The following is a 19,656-nucleotide window of genomic DNA, read 5'->3' as shown; positions in this document are numbered from 1 at the left end:
GATCAGCCATAATCCTATTGAATGGCGGAGCAGGCTCGAGGGGCCGTATGCCCTACTCCTGTTCGTGTTATGTTCTTATGAGTGCATTCGCAACCCAGCTGGACGATTGTGGAGAGGAGTGTTTTGGCCCCTCCCCCTCACCTCTCAGGCCCCTCCCCCTCACCTCTCAGGCCCCCCCTCCTCTCCTGCCTCTCTCCGGCACACAGGCCGTTAAACCTGTTTATTTGTTTTCCCACGGCGCGCGATTAGTACGCGTTTTCACACGTGCTGTTGACGTCAATGCAAATAAAACGAGGGGTGTCACGAAACAGTGAAAGAGAAAAGAGCCGCGCGCATGCGCGTTCGGCAAAAAGAACCATCGCAGTGACTGGAAGAAAGGGGAGCCTGGAAACAGGAAGGGGAAAGGTCAGCGGGCAGGCGCTGCGATCTGCCGAACAGATCCGGCAGTGAGACGAAGGGAGGGGGGAGAAGAGTGTGGCAGGGACGGGGCAGCGGGCATCAAACAGTCACCATAGTATGGGGCGTCCCGGTGAGAAATAAAACGGATCCACCCGCGCTGCTCGGTGAAAGCCGCCATGATCTCTCCCTGCCGGGGTTAACCCGGCCCGGTCGGCACATCCACACACACACATTATAAATGGGCGATTACGGGTTCGCCTTGTTACAGACGGCGGCCAACAGTGTCCTGGGCGGGGGCGGTGTCGGTGTTTACCGATGCCCGGCGCCGGAGTTGGCGGCGGCCACGTCCTGTCCTTCCCCCTCTTTGTTACCCTCCTCCTCCCCCCGCAGCGGCCGGCCTGCCGCCGGCGCCGCCTCCTCCTCCTCCGCCTCTTTGTTTTTCCCACCAGTCACCCCGGCTCCACACGCCAGTCCTATTATGCAGGGTGATGACCTCCTGATGCCGGACAGCACCACCACCACCACCACCAGCACTGCTGCAGACAGCACCAACCGAGCTCACAGTAGCGCTGCACCGACACCAGGCTCTGCCACCCGACTGGCATCCGCGCAAAACCACGGCACCAGCGAGCAGCAGCAGCACGACAAGTGTCCGGACACCCTGACCAGACGGAGCCATCCTCCTCCTCCGCAGCACCGCGGCCGCCAGCTCCAGCCTACCAGCCCGGGAGAGCAGCACCACCGCCGGCAGGAGGAGGAGGAGGAGGAGGGAGGAGGCAGGGACGCGCTCGCCTCCGCCGATGCCTCTGCTATTGCGGCCGCTGTGATCCTTGCAGAGCGTAGCCACCACCGCGGCCACAGGATGATGGAGCCTCCCGGTAACATGACGGCGGCCGGTGGCGAGATCGGGATGTTACCGGGGCTCGGCGCCGGCTCTCAGCAGCAGCAGCTCCACCATCAGCAGGACCCCGGCCCCGGCGGAGGAGTCGTCGGCGGTGGCAGCAGCAGCAGCAACGGCTCTTCCCCGTCTCCGGTCGCCGCTCTCACCGGCTACGGCACCGCCTGGTCCCCGGCATCCGCCTCTCACATGAGCTCTTCGCCGGGATCCGGAGGCGCTGTTACCGCCCCGGGGCTGTCCGCCGGCCCGGGAGCCTGCCCCGTGCCCAACCCCGCTGAAGACAGCTTCTTCCACGGCATCCCGTCCATCAACGGCACGGTCCTCTTCCAGAATTTCGCTGCTAACGCCACCGGGATGAGCCACGGCTACGGGGGCAGCTTCTCCCCTTTACCTCAGCAGCAACAGAACCGGCGGTCTCCTGTCGGCCTTCAGCACCACCATCACCACCACCCCCAGCCCCAGCACCAACACCAACATCAGGCCGCCTTCCCTCACCAGAGGAACACCTACAACCACCACCAGGTAAGGCTCAGGGCAGGGAGGCAGCGCAGCCCCGGCCGCCCTCCTCAGCAGCTCCAACTCTGCCCACTGGCTCCCCGGCCCGTGTCCCTGTCAGTGTCAGTGTCCCGGTGCCCGGTGAGTGTCAGTGTCCCGATCAATGTCCCGTTCCCGGGCAGTCTCCATATGTTTTTATATCTCGATTTGATTCAGATTTATTTTAATGTTGCATTTAAAAAGCTCTCTTCTGATGTCCCCCACCGCCGCTTGTCTGTGAGCTGCGAGCCTGGTGTCCCCGGGTGCCGTGCGGTCTCTAGTGGTGTTTCTTTGCCGTGAAGGAAGTTGAGACGAATCAGGACAGGATCCGTCTGCCCTCCGCTCCGACTGCTCCTGTATACTGCTGGCGAGCAGTCGGGAGAGCCGGAGGCCTGTGTGTGTTTTTCTCTGTTTTTTAACTATGGTGCAGAGTGCGAGTTGTCAACGCCTAGAGATGATTACAAAAAAACAAAACTCTTCAGATCTTTCTGGCGTTCTGCAACCACACCTAGGCTGAAGTTATTTAAAGTCTTAAGATGAACTGATTCCGGATTGTTGCCCAAATATGTGCGCGAAAGACTAATTATTGCGTGCAGTTTAATAAGTACATTCGAGTGAATTAGTATTTTTACCAATCGCTAATTTTCGATATGTTGAGGATGCTAATACATAGAGGGGATTTAGTACTTGCCTCAAAACAGCCCCAAAATGGTTAATTTGTGAAGAAATAATTTATGCTTAATTCCGAACCAATGAGCCAAATATAGGTGCAGTATTCAGTCGGATACTGCAGCTGTGTTGGATGGACAGTAGTGACATGATGCAGAGAGGTGGTAGCAGTGGAAAATTACTGTGCAGTTTATTGCATGCACACACACACAGGTTATTATCAGTTCTCGCTGGCCATTTAAAATAGGGAACAGGATTCTTAACCAACATACATAAAATTCCAATTCTTTGTATTGCAAATCATTAAATGAATTATACCCTGCAATTGAAACATAGTTTGACCATCTCCTGCTTGATCGATTCATGCTGCATAAAACCATAGTGTTTGTTGAAGTTGAGATAGTACAATACTTTGTGTTTTCAAGAACACAGAATGACTGCAATAAATGTAATTTATGCTACACGGTGAGAGAAATAGCTAGACAATCTGGGGGCTGGAAAAATCTGATTGCACAGCAGCCAAAAAAACTCTTCAGTAGGCTGGTAGAAAATGTAGTAGGACTTTAAACGACATGGTGGGCAAGCCTTTTGGATCTGGTTAGGACTTTTTCCATGGTGTCTGAATATGCTTGGGTCATCATTTGGGGAAAATTGGAATGGCAACCCAGGTTTATCATAGACTATAGGGACAACAAATTATTTGCATTTAATCCGAATAGATTAAATTGCTCATAAATTTCATTTTTAAAATCCCTAACATTATTTACAGTAACATGCATTAAGCAATATAACAATATATTGGTAAGTGAGATTTGGAAAAAAAATTATTATACACTTAATATTAGTCATGTTTCTATGATGCATACCCTTCTTTCACTCGCCCATTGTCCATTTGATATGGATGCTAGAATTTTTTTTAAAGGAAATTGCAAGATTTATAGTCTTCGAGAGAATGATTATAGATATCTTATTTTTCATGCAACTAACAGATCAGTGACATTGGTTAATTGTACCCCAGGGCATCAGGAAAACAACAAATCTAGCTATAAGACCTATTACAGAGGTCAGTAAATTTTTCTGGGGTAAATGCTGAAGGTTTTGATAAAATTGTTGAAGGACAAATGTTCTGACAGAGTGCACTAAAGCTGATTGTTGAAGATTTTAACACCGGGGCCAAGTTTTTACCCAGCTTGTGTACTCCTGTAATTAAAAGTATGTCCTATTGCTAAATGTATGTGTGTATATATTTATAATCTATGGTTTAATATTAGCAGCCCATAATGAAACAGTCTCCATGGAATAGCCACCAGAGCAGTGGCTGGAGTGCAGGAGTCTCTTGGGGAGGCATGCAGACAAGGGATCACCGCAGAACTGGAGGTATAGGAATGCCGACAACCGTGAACCAAATCTCTCCACTGAAGAAACCTTTCTCCAGTAATATTATAGCACCGCCCAAATTTCCTCGTTCAGCCCCAACACTGACACCAAAATCTTGGATCGAAGACAATGTTTTCAGGACGGACAACAATAGCAACACTCTGTTACCTTTACAGGTAAGAACAGGACATGCTGTTTTTTTGGCATGCAAATAGTCAAAAATAAAATGTAGTCTACTGTATTTCCTTGACGAGTTAGTTTCACCAGCGACATTAAAAAAAACATTCTGATAAAAACAATGATCATTCTATCTTCCTCACCCACTACCGTATATGTTTGGACAATAAATTCCAATGTAATTTTTGAAGAATTTCATTTGAGGATTATTGAGCTAGATGTGAAGGAATTTAAGTAAAATAAGAGGTATAATAATCAAATCAGGGTATTTATGATGTTCTGATTCCAGGTATCTGATGGCTTTTGTTGCATTTTTGGCTGTAGTTGGTTTCCTGTTCCTTGTAACCATTAGTATTTTAAATAAAATGCCGATAGTTAAAATCAGCAGAGCTCCACTAATGGCGCACTGGGCAAATACACAGCCCAATGTAGTGCTGAATCATTCGACCGGGGAAGGCCATAGGTTTGTCCTGCTAGTCCGGGTTGAGGAATCGGTCAGGATTTGTGTCACTGCTCGCTACTTAAAAATCCCTTTTGGAAAGTGTGCACATATGAATGTTGAGTGAGGATGAAATCAGCTGTTATGCTGCAATGGGTGAGTAGCTAGCCTGCTGACACTCATCGTCTAATCTTGCATATCAAGAATAGCCACTTGGGCAAGATGGTGGGCCCTATGTAGCTGCACTACAGCATGACTCAGCGGCTTCAGTAGAGGAGGCAAGAAATCAACATTGGCAAATGAACAAAACACTTGATCATTTTGGCAAATTATTTATTTAGAACAATACAAGCCTGCAGACAAGAAGGAGACCATTTGTGTTTGGGGGCGAAATTGTCCCTTTTTTAGAGGCCTGATAGCACCTTCGGGGGGAGCGCTAATTAGGCGGAGGAGACTTTTCACCTGGGTGGTGAGGCGAGGGTGTGGGGGGGAGGCGGTAGGTGTGAGGAGCTCGACCAGCTCCAGGGAAATTGCCCAGGAGTCTGCGGTGGAGCTGCCATGGCGGCACTGCACCCTGCTGATAGCGCCCTGGGCAGCCGTGCAACCAGCGATGACATCATCGCTGTGCGAGGCGACCTCTTACCGCACTGACCCCTTACTGCCCCGTGGGGGGGAATTGCCCTGCGGGACACGAGGTTGATGCGAGCAGGTGATATCCTCTCTCTGGGTGATTCTTAAAGGGGAGGGCGCCAGCGGCCCGCGCTGCCATTTTTTCTGGATTGCCGACTCTCAGGTCGGCTTGTGCAGCCCGGCACTTCGGTTTGGGTGCCGAGTTGGAGGCCTGGTCCCATGCTGCCCTAGTGGAGGCCATCAGAGGCTTTGCAGAGGGCGCAGCAGCCCTCCCCTTTAGGCGAAGGGGAGGGCCGTTAAAGCTCGTTGCTCCATGTGACGTTTCACTCACCGTCCCCACAGTACCCCAGGAACTGCCCCTAAAGGAAATGGAGTGCATGAGATTGCGCTCCACTTCCTTTGAGGGGCAGCAAGCCCAATTCAGCGGTGGGGGTGGGACTTCTGCACCAGGCACAAAATTCCCGGCCCCAGCTGATTACCGCCCCCATTCAGGGCGCAGGGCAATTTGCCCCCTTTGTGTTTGTGCTGGCTCTTTGCTACAACATGCAAAACTAATTCCTTAGCTCTGTTCTGTACTTAAAAATACAGTCTGATGGTGAAACTTGCTATAAAAGGGAGTTTTATGCATTATTTAAAAATATATATTTAATGTACCTCCATTCTTAGTACTTTTTAAAAAAACGACAGTTAAAATTTTTTAATGGGAAACTGATTTCAGTAACTGAGGTAGAGCAGCTTTCCTCTGACCCATGTCTGATTCAGTTGGTGCAGTGACAGACATGATGGGTTCACTGTTGCATCTAGTCACTGTACTACAGTATTGTCACTAAGATTTGATGAAAGTGTAATGGTAGGTGTGTAGAATTTTTATCTTGTCCATTAGAATTGTGTACAACAACTAGCAGTACAATCACATTACTGCATAACACATTTTGGGTTGGGTGGGGATGTACAGGTGGGGGAGAGATCACATTGAAAGTCAATATGCTTGAGTGCTGCACAGTTCTTAAGTGGTGCGCTTCATCACAAATTGTCCTGACCAGCAGTGTAACTATTGAATTAAAATATTTCTTAAAAAAAACCCCCACCAATATCAAATTAACACATATAGAACTTTTTGTATAATAGCTGTGGAGATCTGAGAGTTGTCTTATGTGAGGTTCTACATATATTTTCTGCTTTTGTGACCATTCCATTGGATGTTGAAAATCTTGGTTTGTATTAGAAAGGTATTTTGTGCAAAATTTGCAACATTCATTGTTGTATTCATTCATGGCTTTGTGCATATAAATAAATCTTGGATTTCTTTGTGGCAATGCAGTGCAATTTAAATTCTAATGTTTCAGAGTATACCGCCATAGAAGCAGTTAGCTTGACAATCAAAATCTTTTTGGGGAATATGTTTAAAATAAACCATCTGAGTAGGAGCCGTCTTCTTGGTTTGACATAAAGTTGTGTTAAAGATTGATCTGGATGTGATCAGATCAATCTTGGGTAACGGTCTGTTTTAGTGATATTGGTTGAGGAATAAATATTGGATAGGACACTGGGGATAACTAAAATAAAAACAGAAAATGCTGGAAATACTCAGCAGGTTAGGCAGTATCTGTGGAGAAAGAAACAGAGTTAATGTTTCAGGTTGATGACCTTTCATCAGATCTCTGATTCAGGTCATCGAACTGAAACGTTAACTCTGTTTCTCTCTAAAGATGCTGCCTGACCTGCTGAGTGTTTGTAGAATTTTCTGTTTTTATTTCAGATTTTCAGCATCCACAGTATTGCGTTTTTGTACCGGTGATAACTACTCTGACGCCTGTATAGTGAAAAACTGAGGCCCCAGATCAGATTCCTGGAGGACACCACTAGTCACATTCAGCAATTGGAGTACATATCCCTACTCTGTATCCTACCTCCGAAGCAATTCCCTACCCATGTTAATAGATTGTCTCCAATTCTGTGTGCTTTAATTTTTGCTAACATTCTCTTGTGTGGAACCTTATCGAATGCCTTCTGGAAGTCCATATAAATAACATCTATAGACACTCCCTTGCTTATCACATTACAACCTTCTCAAAAAATTCAACTAGATTAGTTAGACATGACTTGGTCTTTACAAATTCACGCTGTTTCTCTCTGATCAGTTCATATTTGTCCAAGTGCTCAGTCACTCTGTCCCTAAGGACAGATTCTAGTAACTTCCCCACAACAGACATTGGACTAATAGGCCTATAATTTTCTGGGTTCTCTCTCCCACTCTTCTTAAATAATGGAGTGGCCATTGCAATTTTCCAAGAGGACAATCGCTGAATCAAATAAGTTTTAGAAGATTTTGACTAAAGAAAGATCGTGACATGGAAGATATGATTGTACAAGAATAGCCTGCAGTCTCTATCTGGTTCTGTCAGTGGCACCTGCATTTACCTGCAGTGGGACGTGCAAGTGGACAACCTTCAAATGAGGAACTGTGTACATGCACAAAACTGACTGAACAGTTTCAGGGTTTCAGCATTTTTGACACATACATTTATGGCAAAAGGGTTCACTTGCCCTCAAGTGTTGTGAAATTCCAAATTTTAAGCTATATGCACTATAAACTGAGTATCCATTTCCAATCTGCAGTTTTTCTCTTCCAGATTTTTTTGGGCCATATTAGGAATATGCTAAAATATTCATTTTCTAAGCTACTCATTTAATGTATATCTTAAACTTTGTTATTTTAATGTGTAAAACTGGGGTGTTACTTAAAGCACCATTCTTGGAGTCATACTTAAAGCACTATTCTTGGAGTCATTGTGTTTTTTGCTTGGTCAAGATTATTTATTAAAAATCTAAATCACAGCCTTCCATTGGATTTAAAATAGCCATGTATTTAAAAAACAAGATGTAGGGTGCGGAAATTTCTTTGAGCCATAATTTTAGAAAACCGCATGTTTTTATATTAAACTGTATCTGTTGATGCATTCCCTCCTAACTCATGCCATCCTTTCTTTTTTAATACACATCATAGCGAGACTACACAATTTCTTCTCTTCCTCACAGTGACTGTACATATTGCTACCCTCTTGCAGACAATGTTTGGTATCCAAAATCACCAACAGTTGCTGCGATTGTAATTGCCAGATTATTATTAAATATATCAGGATTGTTGTTTGAAAAATATACTAATTACTAGAGCAAATCTTGTTATTTAGGTTTTCATAAGTAAATGCCAACGGAAGCTAAAATGTATCGTGTTCTTGTGACTGCACTTGGGTATCAAATACAAGTATTCTAGTCATTCACCATTGTGGTAGATGCATTGGATTTTAGCTAATTAATGTTGATAATCTACCTTGTGTTATGATGTAGGATTGTGCAGTATTGATATGAAATGAAGCATGGCCTAACAGATGTTGCCGTATGAGGGCTGTAAATTGAGCTGTAATGGCAACCATGTTAAATTTAGTATTGCTTCCCTTAAGTTTAGATTTTTCTGTACACTCAAAACAGTATTTTTTATGCTTTCATGACGCTTTTTGCATGGATAAAATCTTTGTCTTGTTTACATAGAAATGGAGCTTAATTTATTGAGTGATGCCTTTGCTACTTATTATGCTGAGCAAAGATTGGTTATAAACCGAAAGGAGATTTGGCAATATCTTGGGAAATTGTGTATGCCCAGTCTATGATTTTCTGTCCGTTAATGGACAGAAAATTGCAGGCTGAGCAGCTTCAATTTTCTGACATGTGCTTCATATGAGATCTGGAGCACAGAATCGCTCCTGTGGTGACTGCTTCCTTGCAGTTCAATCTCACTGATCAAAAAAAAACTAAAAATAATCAATGTTTATCTACCAAAACGAGCTCACTTGAGAAAATGTTCTTTCATCAACTTAAAGAAAACTTGTTGCTGTAATTGTTTCATATTTGTTCAGTGTCTTAATATTGACAACCGTGTGACTGTCCATGATCCTGCACATTTTCGTAGATGTAGCCTTCAGTGAATATTATTTGAGACTAATGTATGTGAGTCTTTCACTCAGTCCTGCTTTTCATGAGCAAAAGTATTAATAGGTTAATTTCTACCTTCACCTAGGACAATAGTTGGTGTTGGAAATAAATTGAGTGCAGAATATAGAAATCAGCCATTCGGCACAACTGGTCGATGTCAGTATTTATGAGCACTCATCCTACTTCATCTAACCCAGTCAGCATATCCTTCTATTCCTTTCTCCCTCATATATGCTTATCTAGCTTCCCCTTAAATGCATCTATGCTATTTGCCACAATTATTCCCTGTGTTAGAGTTCCACATTCTAACCACTCTTTGGGTAAAGAAGTTTCTCCTGAATTCCCTATTGGATTTATTAGTGACTATCTGATATTTATGACCTCTAGTTTTGGACTCCCCCACAAGTGGAAACATTTTCTCTACATCTGCCCCATCAAACCCTTTCATTGTCTTAAAGACCTCTATCAGGTCACCCTCTTTTCTGTAGAAAAGAGCTCCAACCCGTTCAACCTTTCCTGATAAATATATCCTCTCAGTTCTGGTATCATCCTTGTGAATCTTTTTTACACCTTCTTTAATGCCTCTATTTCCTTTTTATAATATGGAGACTAGAATTGTGGATAGTAATCCAAGTGTGGTCTAACCAAGGTTCGATACAAGGTTAACATAACAATAAATCCCCGGGGCCTGATAGTCTGCATCCCAGAGTACTTAAGAAAGTGGTCCTAGAAATAGTGGATGCATTTGTGATCATTTTCCAACAGTCTATTGACTCTGGATCAGTTCCTATGGACTGGAGGGTTGCTAATGTAACGCCACTTTTTTAAAAAGGGAGGGAGCGAGAAAGCAGGTAATTATAGACCGGTTAGCCTGACATCAGTCGTGGGGAAAATGTTGGAATCAATTATTAAGAATGAAATAGCAGCGCATTTGGAAAGCAGTGACAGGATCGGTCCAAGTCAGCATGGATTTATGAAAGGGAAATCATGCTTGACAAATCTTCTGGAATTTTTTGAGGATGTAACTAGTAGAGTGGACAAGGGAGAACCAGTGGATGTGGTGTATTTGGACTTTCAAAAGGCTTTTGACAAGGTCCCACACAAGAGATTAGTGTGCAAAATCAAAGCACATGGTTGGCAGACAGGAAGCAGAGAGTTGGGATAAACGGGTCCTTTTCAGAACGGCAGGCAGTGACTAGTGGAGTGCCGCAGGGCTCAGTACTGGGATCCCAGCTCTTTACAATATACATCAATGATTTGGATGAAGGAATTGAGTGTAATATCTCCAAGTTTGCAGATGACACTAAACTGGGTGACGGTGTGAGCTGTGAGGGGGACGCTAGGAAGCTGCAGGGTGATTTGGGCAGGTTAGGTGAGTGGGCAAATGCATGGCAGATGTAGTATAATGTGGATAAATGTGAGGTTATTCACTTTGGGTGCAAAAACGCGAAGACAGAATATTATTTGAATGGCGGCAGATTAGGAAAAGGGGAAGTGCAATGAGACCTGGGTGTCATGGTTCATCAGTCATTGAAAGTTGGCATACACGTACAGCAGGCGGTGAAGAAGGCAAATGGTATGTTGGCCTTCATAGCTAGGGGATTTGAGTATAGGAGCAGGGAGGTCTTACTGCAGTTGTACAGGGCCTTGGTGAGGCCTCACCTGGAATATTGTATTCAGTTTTGGTCTCCTAATCTGAGGAAGGACATTCTTGCTATTGAGGGAGTGCAGCGAAGGTTCACCAGACTGATTCCCGGGATGGCAGGACTGACCTATGAGGAGAGAGAGACTGGATCAACTGGGCCTTTATACATTGGAGTTGAGAAGGATGAGAGGGGATCTCATAGAAACATATAAGATTCTGACGGGACGGGACAGGTTAGATGCGGGTAGAATGTTCCTGATGTTGGGGAAGCCCAGAACTAGGGGACACAGTCTTGGGATAAGGGGTAGGCCATTTAGGACTGCGATGAGGAGAAACTTCTTCACTCAGAGAGTTGTTAACCTGTGGAATTCCCTGCCACAGAGAGTTGTTGATGCCAGTTCAATGGATATATTCAAGAGGGAGTTAGGTATGGCCCTTATGGCTAAGGGGATCAAAGGGTATGGAGAGAAAGCAGGAAAGAGATACAGAGGGAATGATCAGCCATGATCTTATTGAATGGTGGTGCAGGCTCGAAGGGCCGAATGGCCTACTCCTGCACCTATTTTCTATGTTTCTATGTTTCTAACTTGTCTGCTTTTCAATTCTATGATTGTTTTAATATTTTTCATAAATTGAAGCTTCAATCACTTCCGCTCTCCCAGGGAAAAAAATCTGAGCAATAATTTTTGATCAGAATGGAGATCTGATTATCAAAAGACGAAGATAGCTGTGAAAGAAGAGGTGGGATAGTTTTGGAACTGGATGGAAACCGCCTTTATATTGGTACATATTGTTTAGGTTGGATTCTCGGAGACCGGCATCCTTGAGCCGACTTCTGTCATTTACACTACTAAATAGGGCTCCAGGTGGCCAAACTAGACAACAGAAAACTAGTTCTCCAACTCTGTTGCTGAGATAAGCGAGCTGTATTTAGCAACATAAATGTTGGGTAGCACCTCGCCAATGAAGGTCTCCTGGGATCTGGCCTATACGAGCAGAAATACAGCTGCTTTTATAAATGACACAACCCATGTCAGTGCCGCCAGCTCCCAGTGGCACAACTTGTGACAGCACAAAATTAAACTTGCTGCATTTGGTACGGTTTGCCATGGGGAAGACCTCATTTTAAGAAAACATTTTTGTACTATTGAATCTTACAAATTCAGCAAGTTTTCTTTAGCATTACCGCCAGGTGTCATGGCAGTAGCACAGTATTTGACTCAATATAAAAGTGACATAACTGAATTTGAGTGGCGTGAACAAACAAAACACACGGCTGTATTTTCCCTATGTTGCCGACTCTGTGGGGGGGGGGGGGTGTGGTGTGGGGTGGATGGTGTGTGGTGGGGTGGGAGAAGAGAGTGGGGAGGGGAGAGCGCGGGGTTTGGGGGGGGGGGGGGGAGGAGAGCAGGGTGGGGTGGGGAGAAGGGAGAGGTGAGCGGGGGGGGGAGAAGGAGGGGAGAGCGGGGGGGGGGAGAAGGGAGAGGAGCGGAGGGGGGGTGAGAAGGGAGAGGAGGGGAGGGGAGGGGGGGGGAGAAAGGAGAGAAGGGGAGAAGGGAGAGGAGAGGAATGGGGGGAGAAGGGAGAGGAGAGAAGGGGGTGGGGAGAAAGGAGAGGAGAGGGGGGGAGAAGGGAGAGGAGAGGAGGTGGGGGGAAGAGGAGAGGAGAGCGGGGAGAGAAGGGGGTGGGCGGAGAAGGGAGAGGAGAGTGGGGAGAAGGAGAGGGGAGAAGGGGTTGGGGGAGCAGGTGGGGGAGACTGGGTGTGTGGGGGGGGCGGGGAGACTGGGTGTGTGGGGGGGGGGTGGGGAGACTGGGTGTGTGGGGGGGGGGGGAGGGGGGCTGGGGAGAGAGAGAGAGAGAGAGAGAGAGAGAGAGAGACAGAGGGTGGTGGTGGGAGGAGGGCGGAGAGAGAGCGGGTGGGGGGGGGCGGGGAGACTGGGTGTGTGGGGGGGCGGGGAGACTGGGTGTGGGGTGGGGCGGGGAGAGGGGGTGGGGGGAAGAACGGGGAGAGTGGGGAAGAGAGTGAATAGTGCGGGGGGGGGGAGAGAGAGTAGTGCGGGGGGGGGGGAAGCGGAGAGAGAGTAGTGCGGCGGGGGGAAGCGGAGAGAGAGTTGTGCCGGGGGAGGAAGCGGAGAGAGAGTAGTGCGGGGTGGGGGGAGAGAGAGTAGTGCAGGGGGGGAAGCGGAGAGAGAGTAGTACGGGGGCGGAAGCGGGGAGAGTGGGTGCGGGGGGGGACCGGGGTGAGTGGGCTGGGGGGGGGGGACCGGGGCGAGTGGGCTGGGGGGGGGGGACCGGGGCGAGTGGGCTGGGGGGGGGGGAACGGGGGCGGGGGGGGACGGGGGAGAGTGGGCGGGGGGGGACGGGGGAGAGTGGGCGGGGGGGACGGGGGAGAGTGGGCGGGGACCGGGGAGAGTGAGCGGCGGGGGGGGGGACCGGGGAGACGGGCGGGGGGAAGAGGGGGAAGAGAGTGGGCGGTGGGGAGGGGGGGAACTGTGGAGAGTGCTGGGGGGGGGGGGGACCGGGGAGAGTGGGCGGCGGGGGGGACCGGGGGCGGGGGGGTGGGTGGGTGACCAGGGAGACGGGCTGGGGGAACCGGGGAGAGTGGGCGGGGGCGGGGGGGGGGACCGGGGAGAGTGGGCGGGGACCGGGGAGAGTGGGCGGCGGGGGCGGGACTGGGGAGAGTGGGCGGCGGGGGAGGACCGGGGAGAGTGGGCGGCGGAGGGCGGCGGGGGAGGACCGGGGAGAGTGGGCGGGGGGGTGACCGGGGAGAGTGGCTGGGGACCAGGGAGAGTGGGCGGGGGGGGGGGGGAGACCGGGGAAAGTGGGGGTGGGAGATTGGGCAGGGGGGGCGGGACCGGGGAGAGTGGGCGGGGGGGGGGATGGACCGGGGAGAGTGGGCGGGGGGGGGGTGGAGACCGGGGAGAGTGGGCGGGGCGTGGGGACCGGGGAGAGTGACCGGGGAGAGTGGCCGGGGACCAGGGAGAGTGGGCGGGGGGGGGGGGAGACCGGGGAAAGTGGGGGTGGGAGATTGGGCAGGGGGGGGCGGGACCGGGGAGAGTGGGCGGGGCAGGAACCGGGGAAGGGGGAGGAGAGGGAGGGGGAGGGGGAGAGTGGGTGGAGGGGGGGGCGGAGAGAGCAGGGAGAGAGGAGGAGCGGGGAGAGGAGGGGGGAGAGAGCAGGGAGAAAGGAGGAGCGGGGAGAGGTGGGGGGGCGTGGAGAGGGGTGGGGAGTTGGGAGGATGGGGAGAGGTGAGGGGGCATGGGGAGGGGGGGGATGGGATGGGGAGAGGTCATGGGGATGGGGGGAGGTGGGGGGAGAGGAGGGTGGGAGGTGTAGAGCGGGGTGGATGGAGAGCGGGGGGGAGTGGGGTTGGGGGGGAAAGCGGGGAGAGGTGGAGGCGGGGGAGATCGGGGAGAGTGGGGGGGGAAAGAGAGGAGTGTGGAGAGAGGAGGAGGGGGGGAAGAGGAGTGTGGGGGGGGGGGGCGGAGAGGAGAGGGGTAAAGAGGAGGGCGGGAAGACCGTTCAGCGGGGGAGGGGGGGAAAAAAGGAGAGTGGCGAAAGCGGAGAGGCCTTTTGGCGAGGGTTAGGAGTATAACCTGGCAAAATCAACAATTCAAACTGGGAATATTGGATGATTTTTTTTTGGTGCAGTTGGGCCCCCAAAAAATGGGCGTAACTCTTCAAGTACGCCAAGAAACGGCTTGGGGAAAATTGAACCCCTCGTACTTCATTTTTCTACAGCTGGATGACTTCAAGTCGGTTCATTGCATTGTGATGAGGAATTAATTATGTTAATATGATATTGTTGCAGAGCCTGTTGAAGTCAGCTGTTTAAGGTAGTTTGATGTAAATGAGCAGGTAATAATATTTGATAACTTGTTTCACTTTTATCTGCTCGAATCACTGAACAGAAATAGGGAAGAAAATACATGGATGTTTCGAAACGACTTCAGCCAGGCAAACTATTTTTGGTTGTGGTTTAGGCGTTTAAAAACTCTTTGAATGTACATTACAGATCGTTAACTATTCTTGATTGAAAAGTGTTTGTCGACTTGATCAACAACAACCACAGAGAGGCAATTTTGTATGAAAAATGTTTTTCGGGCCACGTGATCATTTGAAGTAACATTCTATAGTACAATATTCGATTATATGTTACAAACGTCTGCTTCTCTTATTAAAGGCGCTGAGTTTATGCCATTTGACGGCCTATTCGATCAATGCCACGTTCCAGTGATGAGGTCTGTGGGAAACACATGCCTCCATTACTTTTCCAGTGATGATTCATCATTATCAAACTTTGCTTCGTAGCTAGCCTCCCTGCCTCTCTTCTAGGCCAATTCTGGATTTGCCTATTGTCCAGGCATGGGCCCTGCTTGCCGTCTTTCCTGATTGATAGCTGCCTGCAGCCTCAACTAATACCCACTTTCCCTAAGCTGGAGGTAAAGGGCTCCTGATTTTTCACTCCCAGCATCAGCTGCGGGGCCTCCTGCTTTCTCACAGAGGGAACAGATATTTCCTGTCTAGAAATGGCTCAGCGACTCTGGGCAGCTGCCTACAAGCGGAAACCCAACAAGGAAACTTGGAGGGACAGGAAGGGTCACTGTGCCTGCCACCAATTTCAAAGTGGAGACTCTGAAAATTAAGTCCAGGCTGACTAACTGTTGTATACGGTTTGTGTGTTTAGTCTGCTGAGTGAAGATGTTGCAGGGAGAAATGTTGAGAGGAAATCATTATTCTTTAGCAATGGGAAATACCTTTTTACCTGATTTGGCTGTGTATTGTACAATTCTGCACTACATTTTCATACTCTTGAAATCTGCAGTGTGGTGCCTTATTATAAAAAATACTTTGACTATTAATGTTACCAATGCAGTTTTATGAAGCCAATTTATTTATAGTTGAGACTTAGTTATCAACCTACTGGTTATTGGGTAGATGTGGAATTGGGGTTTGATTTGCAGCTTATTGATTTAATGGCTGTTCAGTAACCAAGATTAGTTAACATTAGCAATTAAATTGCTGGAAACAAATTGCACAGCCTGTGCTGAGTAAGAGCATAATGCGTTTTATTGGAAAATTGCTGCCTACACTCGCATATATCGTGACACAGTATCAGCTGGATCCCTACTTTCTAGCCAAAAAATTCTGGAAAATAATTGACCCACTAATAAGACTCTCCATAAGTCACTGCAGCTCATCGATTTTAATGCATTCTGACTGTTCTGTCTTCTCCCATCACTGGAGTGGGAGCCAGAAAGAGGCAAATGGCACTGGAGAGTTTAGAATTGATATGAACTGGGTTCGTGCATTATCCAAATTTGATTATGGTACCATTCACCCCAATGATTTGTACATAAAACAACCTCGCATCTTTCAAACCCCAATTAGTGACCGAAATGTTTATTCTTAAATTGCAATAATATCCATATACTGCTTAACAAAGAAATATGAAGACCATCCAAATGGAAATATTAATATTCTTCAGTTGAGACCAACTGATGATGGTTGTACTGATAGGAAATGAACAGCAATTTAAAACTTTGGAAGAAATATCTATCTAAGATGGAACTGAAAGCCTTCAAGTATTTTGCATTAGGGAGCAAGGAATTAAAAAAATATGAACATAAGCTGACGAAGCAGAACATACAAATGTTAGGACGATAAATGGAAAGAAGCTGGCAAAAAAGCGAGAGAAAGGAATAATTAAGTGTGAAAAATAAAAGGATGTTACGCATGGGGAAGTATGAGGTAATGCATTTTGGGGGAGTGGGGGGTGCGGCGGCGGGAAGAATTGGAGTCTGCACTTGATAAAGTGCCCCACAAGAGGTTATTACACAAAATTAGGACTCGTGGGATTGGAGATAATATACTAGCATGGATTGAGGATTGGCTAATGGGAATAGGAATAAATAGGACTTTTTCGGTTTGGCAGGCAGTAACTAGCGGAGTAACTAGCAAGGATCATTGCTTGGGCCTGGATCTGATGGTCTGCATCCTAGGGTCTTAAAATAAGTGGTTGCGGAGATGGTGGATGCATTGGTTGCAATCTGCCATAATTCCCTGTAGTCTGGAGAGGTTCCAGCAGATTGGAAAACTGAAAATGTAATGCCCCTATTTAAAAAAGGAGGAAGACAAAGCAGGAAATTGTGGACCAGTTAGCCTAACATCTAACTATGGGAAAATGCTGGAGTCCATTATTAACGAAGCAGTAGCAGGACATTTGGAAGATCATAATGCAGTAAAGAAGAGTCAGCATGGTTTTATGAACAAGAAATCATGTTTGACAAATTTGCTGGCGTTCTTTGAGGATGTAACGAGCAGGGTGGATAAGGAGGAACCAGTGGATGTGGTGTATTTGGATTTCCAGAAGGTATGCGATAAGGTGCCACATAAAAGGTTACTGCACAAGATAAGAGCTCACGGGGTTGGGGATAATATATTGGCATGGAAAGAAGATTGGCTAACTAACAGAAAACAGAGAGTCGGGATAAATGGGCCATTTTCCGGTTGGCAAAAGGTAACTAGTGGGGTGCCACAGGGATCGGTGCTGGGGCCTCAAATATTTACAATCTACATTAATGATGGATGAAGGACGGGTGGGAAAGCAAGCTGTGAGGAGGACACAAAGAATCTGCAAAGGGATATAGACAGGCTAAGTCAATGGGAAAACATTTGGCAGACGGAGTGTGAGGTTATCCACTGTGGCAGGAAAAATAACAAAGCAAATTATTATTTCAATGGAAAAAAGATACAAAATACTGCAGTACCGAGGGACCCTGGGGGTCCTTGTGCATGAAACACAAAAAGTTAGTATGTGGGTACAGCAAGTAATCAGGAAGGCAAATGGAATGTTGGCCTTTATTGCAAGGAGGATGGAGTATAAAAGCAGGGAAGTCCTGCTACAACTATACAGGATATTGGCGAGACCACACCTAGAGTTTTGGTCTCCTTATTTAAGGAGGGGGATATACTTGCATTGGAGGCAGTTCAGGGAAGGTTCATGGTTGATTCCTGAGATGGAGGGGTTCACTTATGAAGAAAGGTTGAGCAGGTTGGGCCTATACTCATTGGAGTTTAGAAGAATGAGTGGTGATCTTATTGAAACATACAAGATACTGAGGGGGCTCGACAAGGTGGATGCAGAGAGGATGTTTCCACTCGTGGGGAATCTAGAACTAGGGGGCATAGTGTCAGAATAAGGAGTCGCCCATTTAGAACTGAGATGAGGAGGAATTTCTTCTCTGAGGGTTGTAAATCTATGGAATTCTCTGCCCCAGAGAGCTGTGGAGGCTGGGTCATTGAATATATTTAAGGTGGAGAGTGACAGATTTTTGAATGATAAGAGTTATGGGGAGTGGGCAGGGAAGTGGAGCTGAGCCCAAGATCAGATCAGCCATGATATTGAATGGCGGAACGGGTTCGAGGGGCCAAATGGCCTACTCCTGCTCCTATTTCTTATGTTCTTATGTAAAATCAAAAAAACAGAATATTTTTTGAATGGTGAGTAACAGAAATATTTGCATTCAGAGGGATTTAGGTGTCCTTGTACATGAATCACAAAGTTAACATGCAGGTACAGCAAGCAATTAGGAAAGCAAATGGTATGTTAGCTTTTGTAATAAACGGATTAGAGTACAAGAGTAAAGAAGTCTTACTACAATTATACAGGGCATTGGTGAGGACACATCGGGAGTACTGTATACAGTTCTGGCCTCCTTATCTAAGGAAATACATACTTTCCTTGGAGGGAGTTTGCAAGACTGGTTCCTGGGATGAGGGGATTTCCCAATGAGGAGAGATTGAGTAGACTGGGCCTTTATTCCCTAGAGTTTAGAAGAATGAGAGGTGATCTAATTGAAACATGTAAAATTCTTAAGGGGCTTGACAGGGTTAATGCTGAGAAGATGTTTCCCCTGGCTGGGGAATCTAGACCACGGCATCACAGTCTCAGAATAAGGGGTCAGCCATTTAGGACTGAGATGAGGAGCAATTTCTTCACTCAAAGGGTTGTGAATCTTTGGAATTCTTTACCCAAGAGGGCTGTGAATGGTCAGTCGTTGAGTAAACTCAAGACAGGGAATTTTGGGAATTAAGCGTTATGGGGATAGTGCAGGAATGTGGAGTTGAGGTAGCAGATCAGCCATGAACTTGTTGAATGGCGGAGCCAGCTCGAAGGGCTAAATGGCTTACTCCTGCTCCTATTTCTTATGTTCTTATGAAAGATGCTGAAGGTTGTGGAGGAACAGAAACCTAGAGGTTCAAATACATAGCTCCTTGAAAGTGTGAGTGCAGGTCGATAAAGCCATAGAAAGGTTAAAAGAATGTTAGATTTTATAAATAGGCATATAGAGTATGAGATTGAAGAAGTAATTCATTTATGAAAAACATTGGTTAGGTCAAAGAGTTGTGTGCAGTTTTATCCACATTAATGACATTAATGTTATAGAGAGCATAGACGGAAAAGGTGGAATTATGGTTACGAGGAGTGACGAGATACTGAGACTATTTCCAATGGAGCAGAGAAGACTCAATAGAGGTTTTACAATTCTGAAAGGGTGAATAGGGACTGACTTCCTCTGATTAGAGAGTCAGTACTAAGGAACCATAAATTAAAGCAGTCAGTGAGTGAGAGGAGAGGAGAGGTTAGGAGAAAATTCTTTACACAGAGAGTTGTTCTACCACAATGAGTAGTTAAGGAAGCGACCATTGCACTTTTTAAGGGTAAAGTGGAGAAAATCATTTGAAGCAGAGGAAAATACAGTGCAATGGGAAGAGAACAGACAATCAAATTTGTTTTTGATTGCTTTCAAAGCTGGCACAAACACGGTGGGCAAAGGCATCACCTGTGCTGTAAACTCTTATGGCTCTGTTTTGCACTGGCTAAATATTTCAATA

At 47.1% G+C, this 19,656-nt stretch overlaps 1 protein-coding gene across 11 annotated transcripts in view; it reads left to right on the top strand.

Moving 5' to 3' along the window:
* Nucleotides 1-412: 412 nt before the first annotated feature.
* Nucleotides 413-19,656, top strand: part of LOC139243823 (cytoplasmic polyadenylation element-binding protein 2-like) — a 211,983-nt gene continuing 192,739 nt past the window's right edge. For 2 of the 11 annotated variants that reach the window (XM_070870880.1, XM_070870876.1), the window contains exons 1-2: nt 413-1,819; nt 3,772-4,053. In XM_070870880.1, the coding sequence (XP_070726981.1) occupies nt 638-1,819; nt 3,772-4,053 (1,464 nt within the window). In that variant the 5' untranslated portion in view covers nt 413-637. The remainder of the gene's footprint in view (nt 1,820-3,771; nt 4,054-19,656) is intronic. The other 9 variants (XM_070870892.1, XM_070870887.1, XM_070870889.1 and 6 more) reach the window with 7 other exon arrangements.

The sequence above is a fragment of the Pristiophorus japonicus genome, chromosome 2 (assembly GCF_044704955.1).
Source record: "Pristiophorus japonicus isolate sPriJap1 chromosome 2, sPriJap1.hap1, whole genome shotgun sequence".
In the NCBI taxonomy this organism is placed as follows: Eukaryota; Metazoa; Chordata; class Chondrichthyes; family Pristiophoridae; genus Pristiophorus; species Pristiophorus japonicus.
Note: the sequence above shows the minus strand (reverse complement) of the source record. Positions and strands in the feature narration are given on the sequence as shown.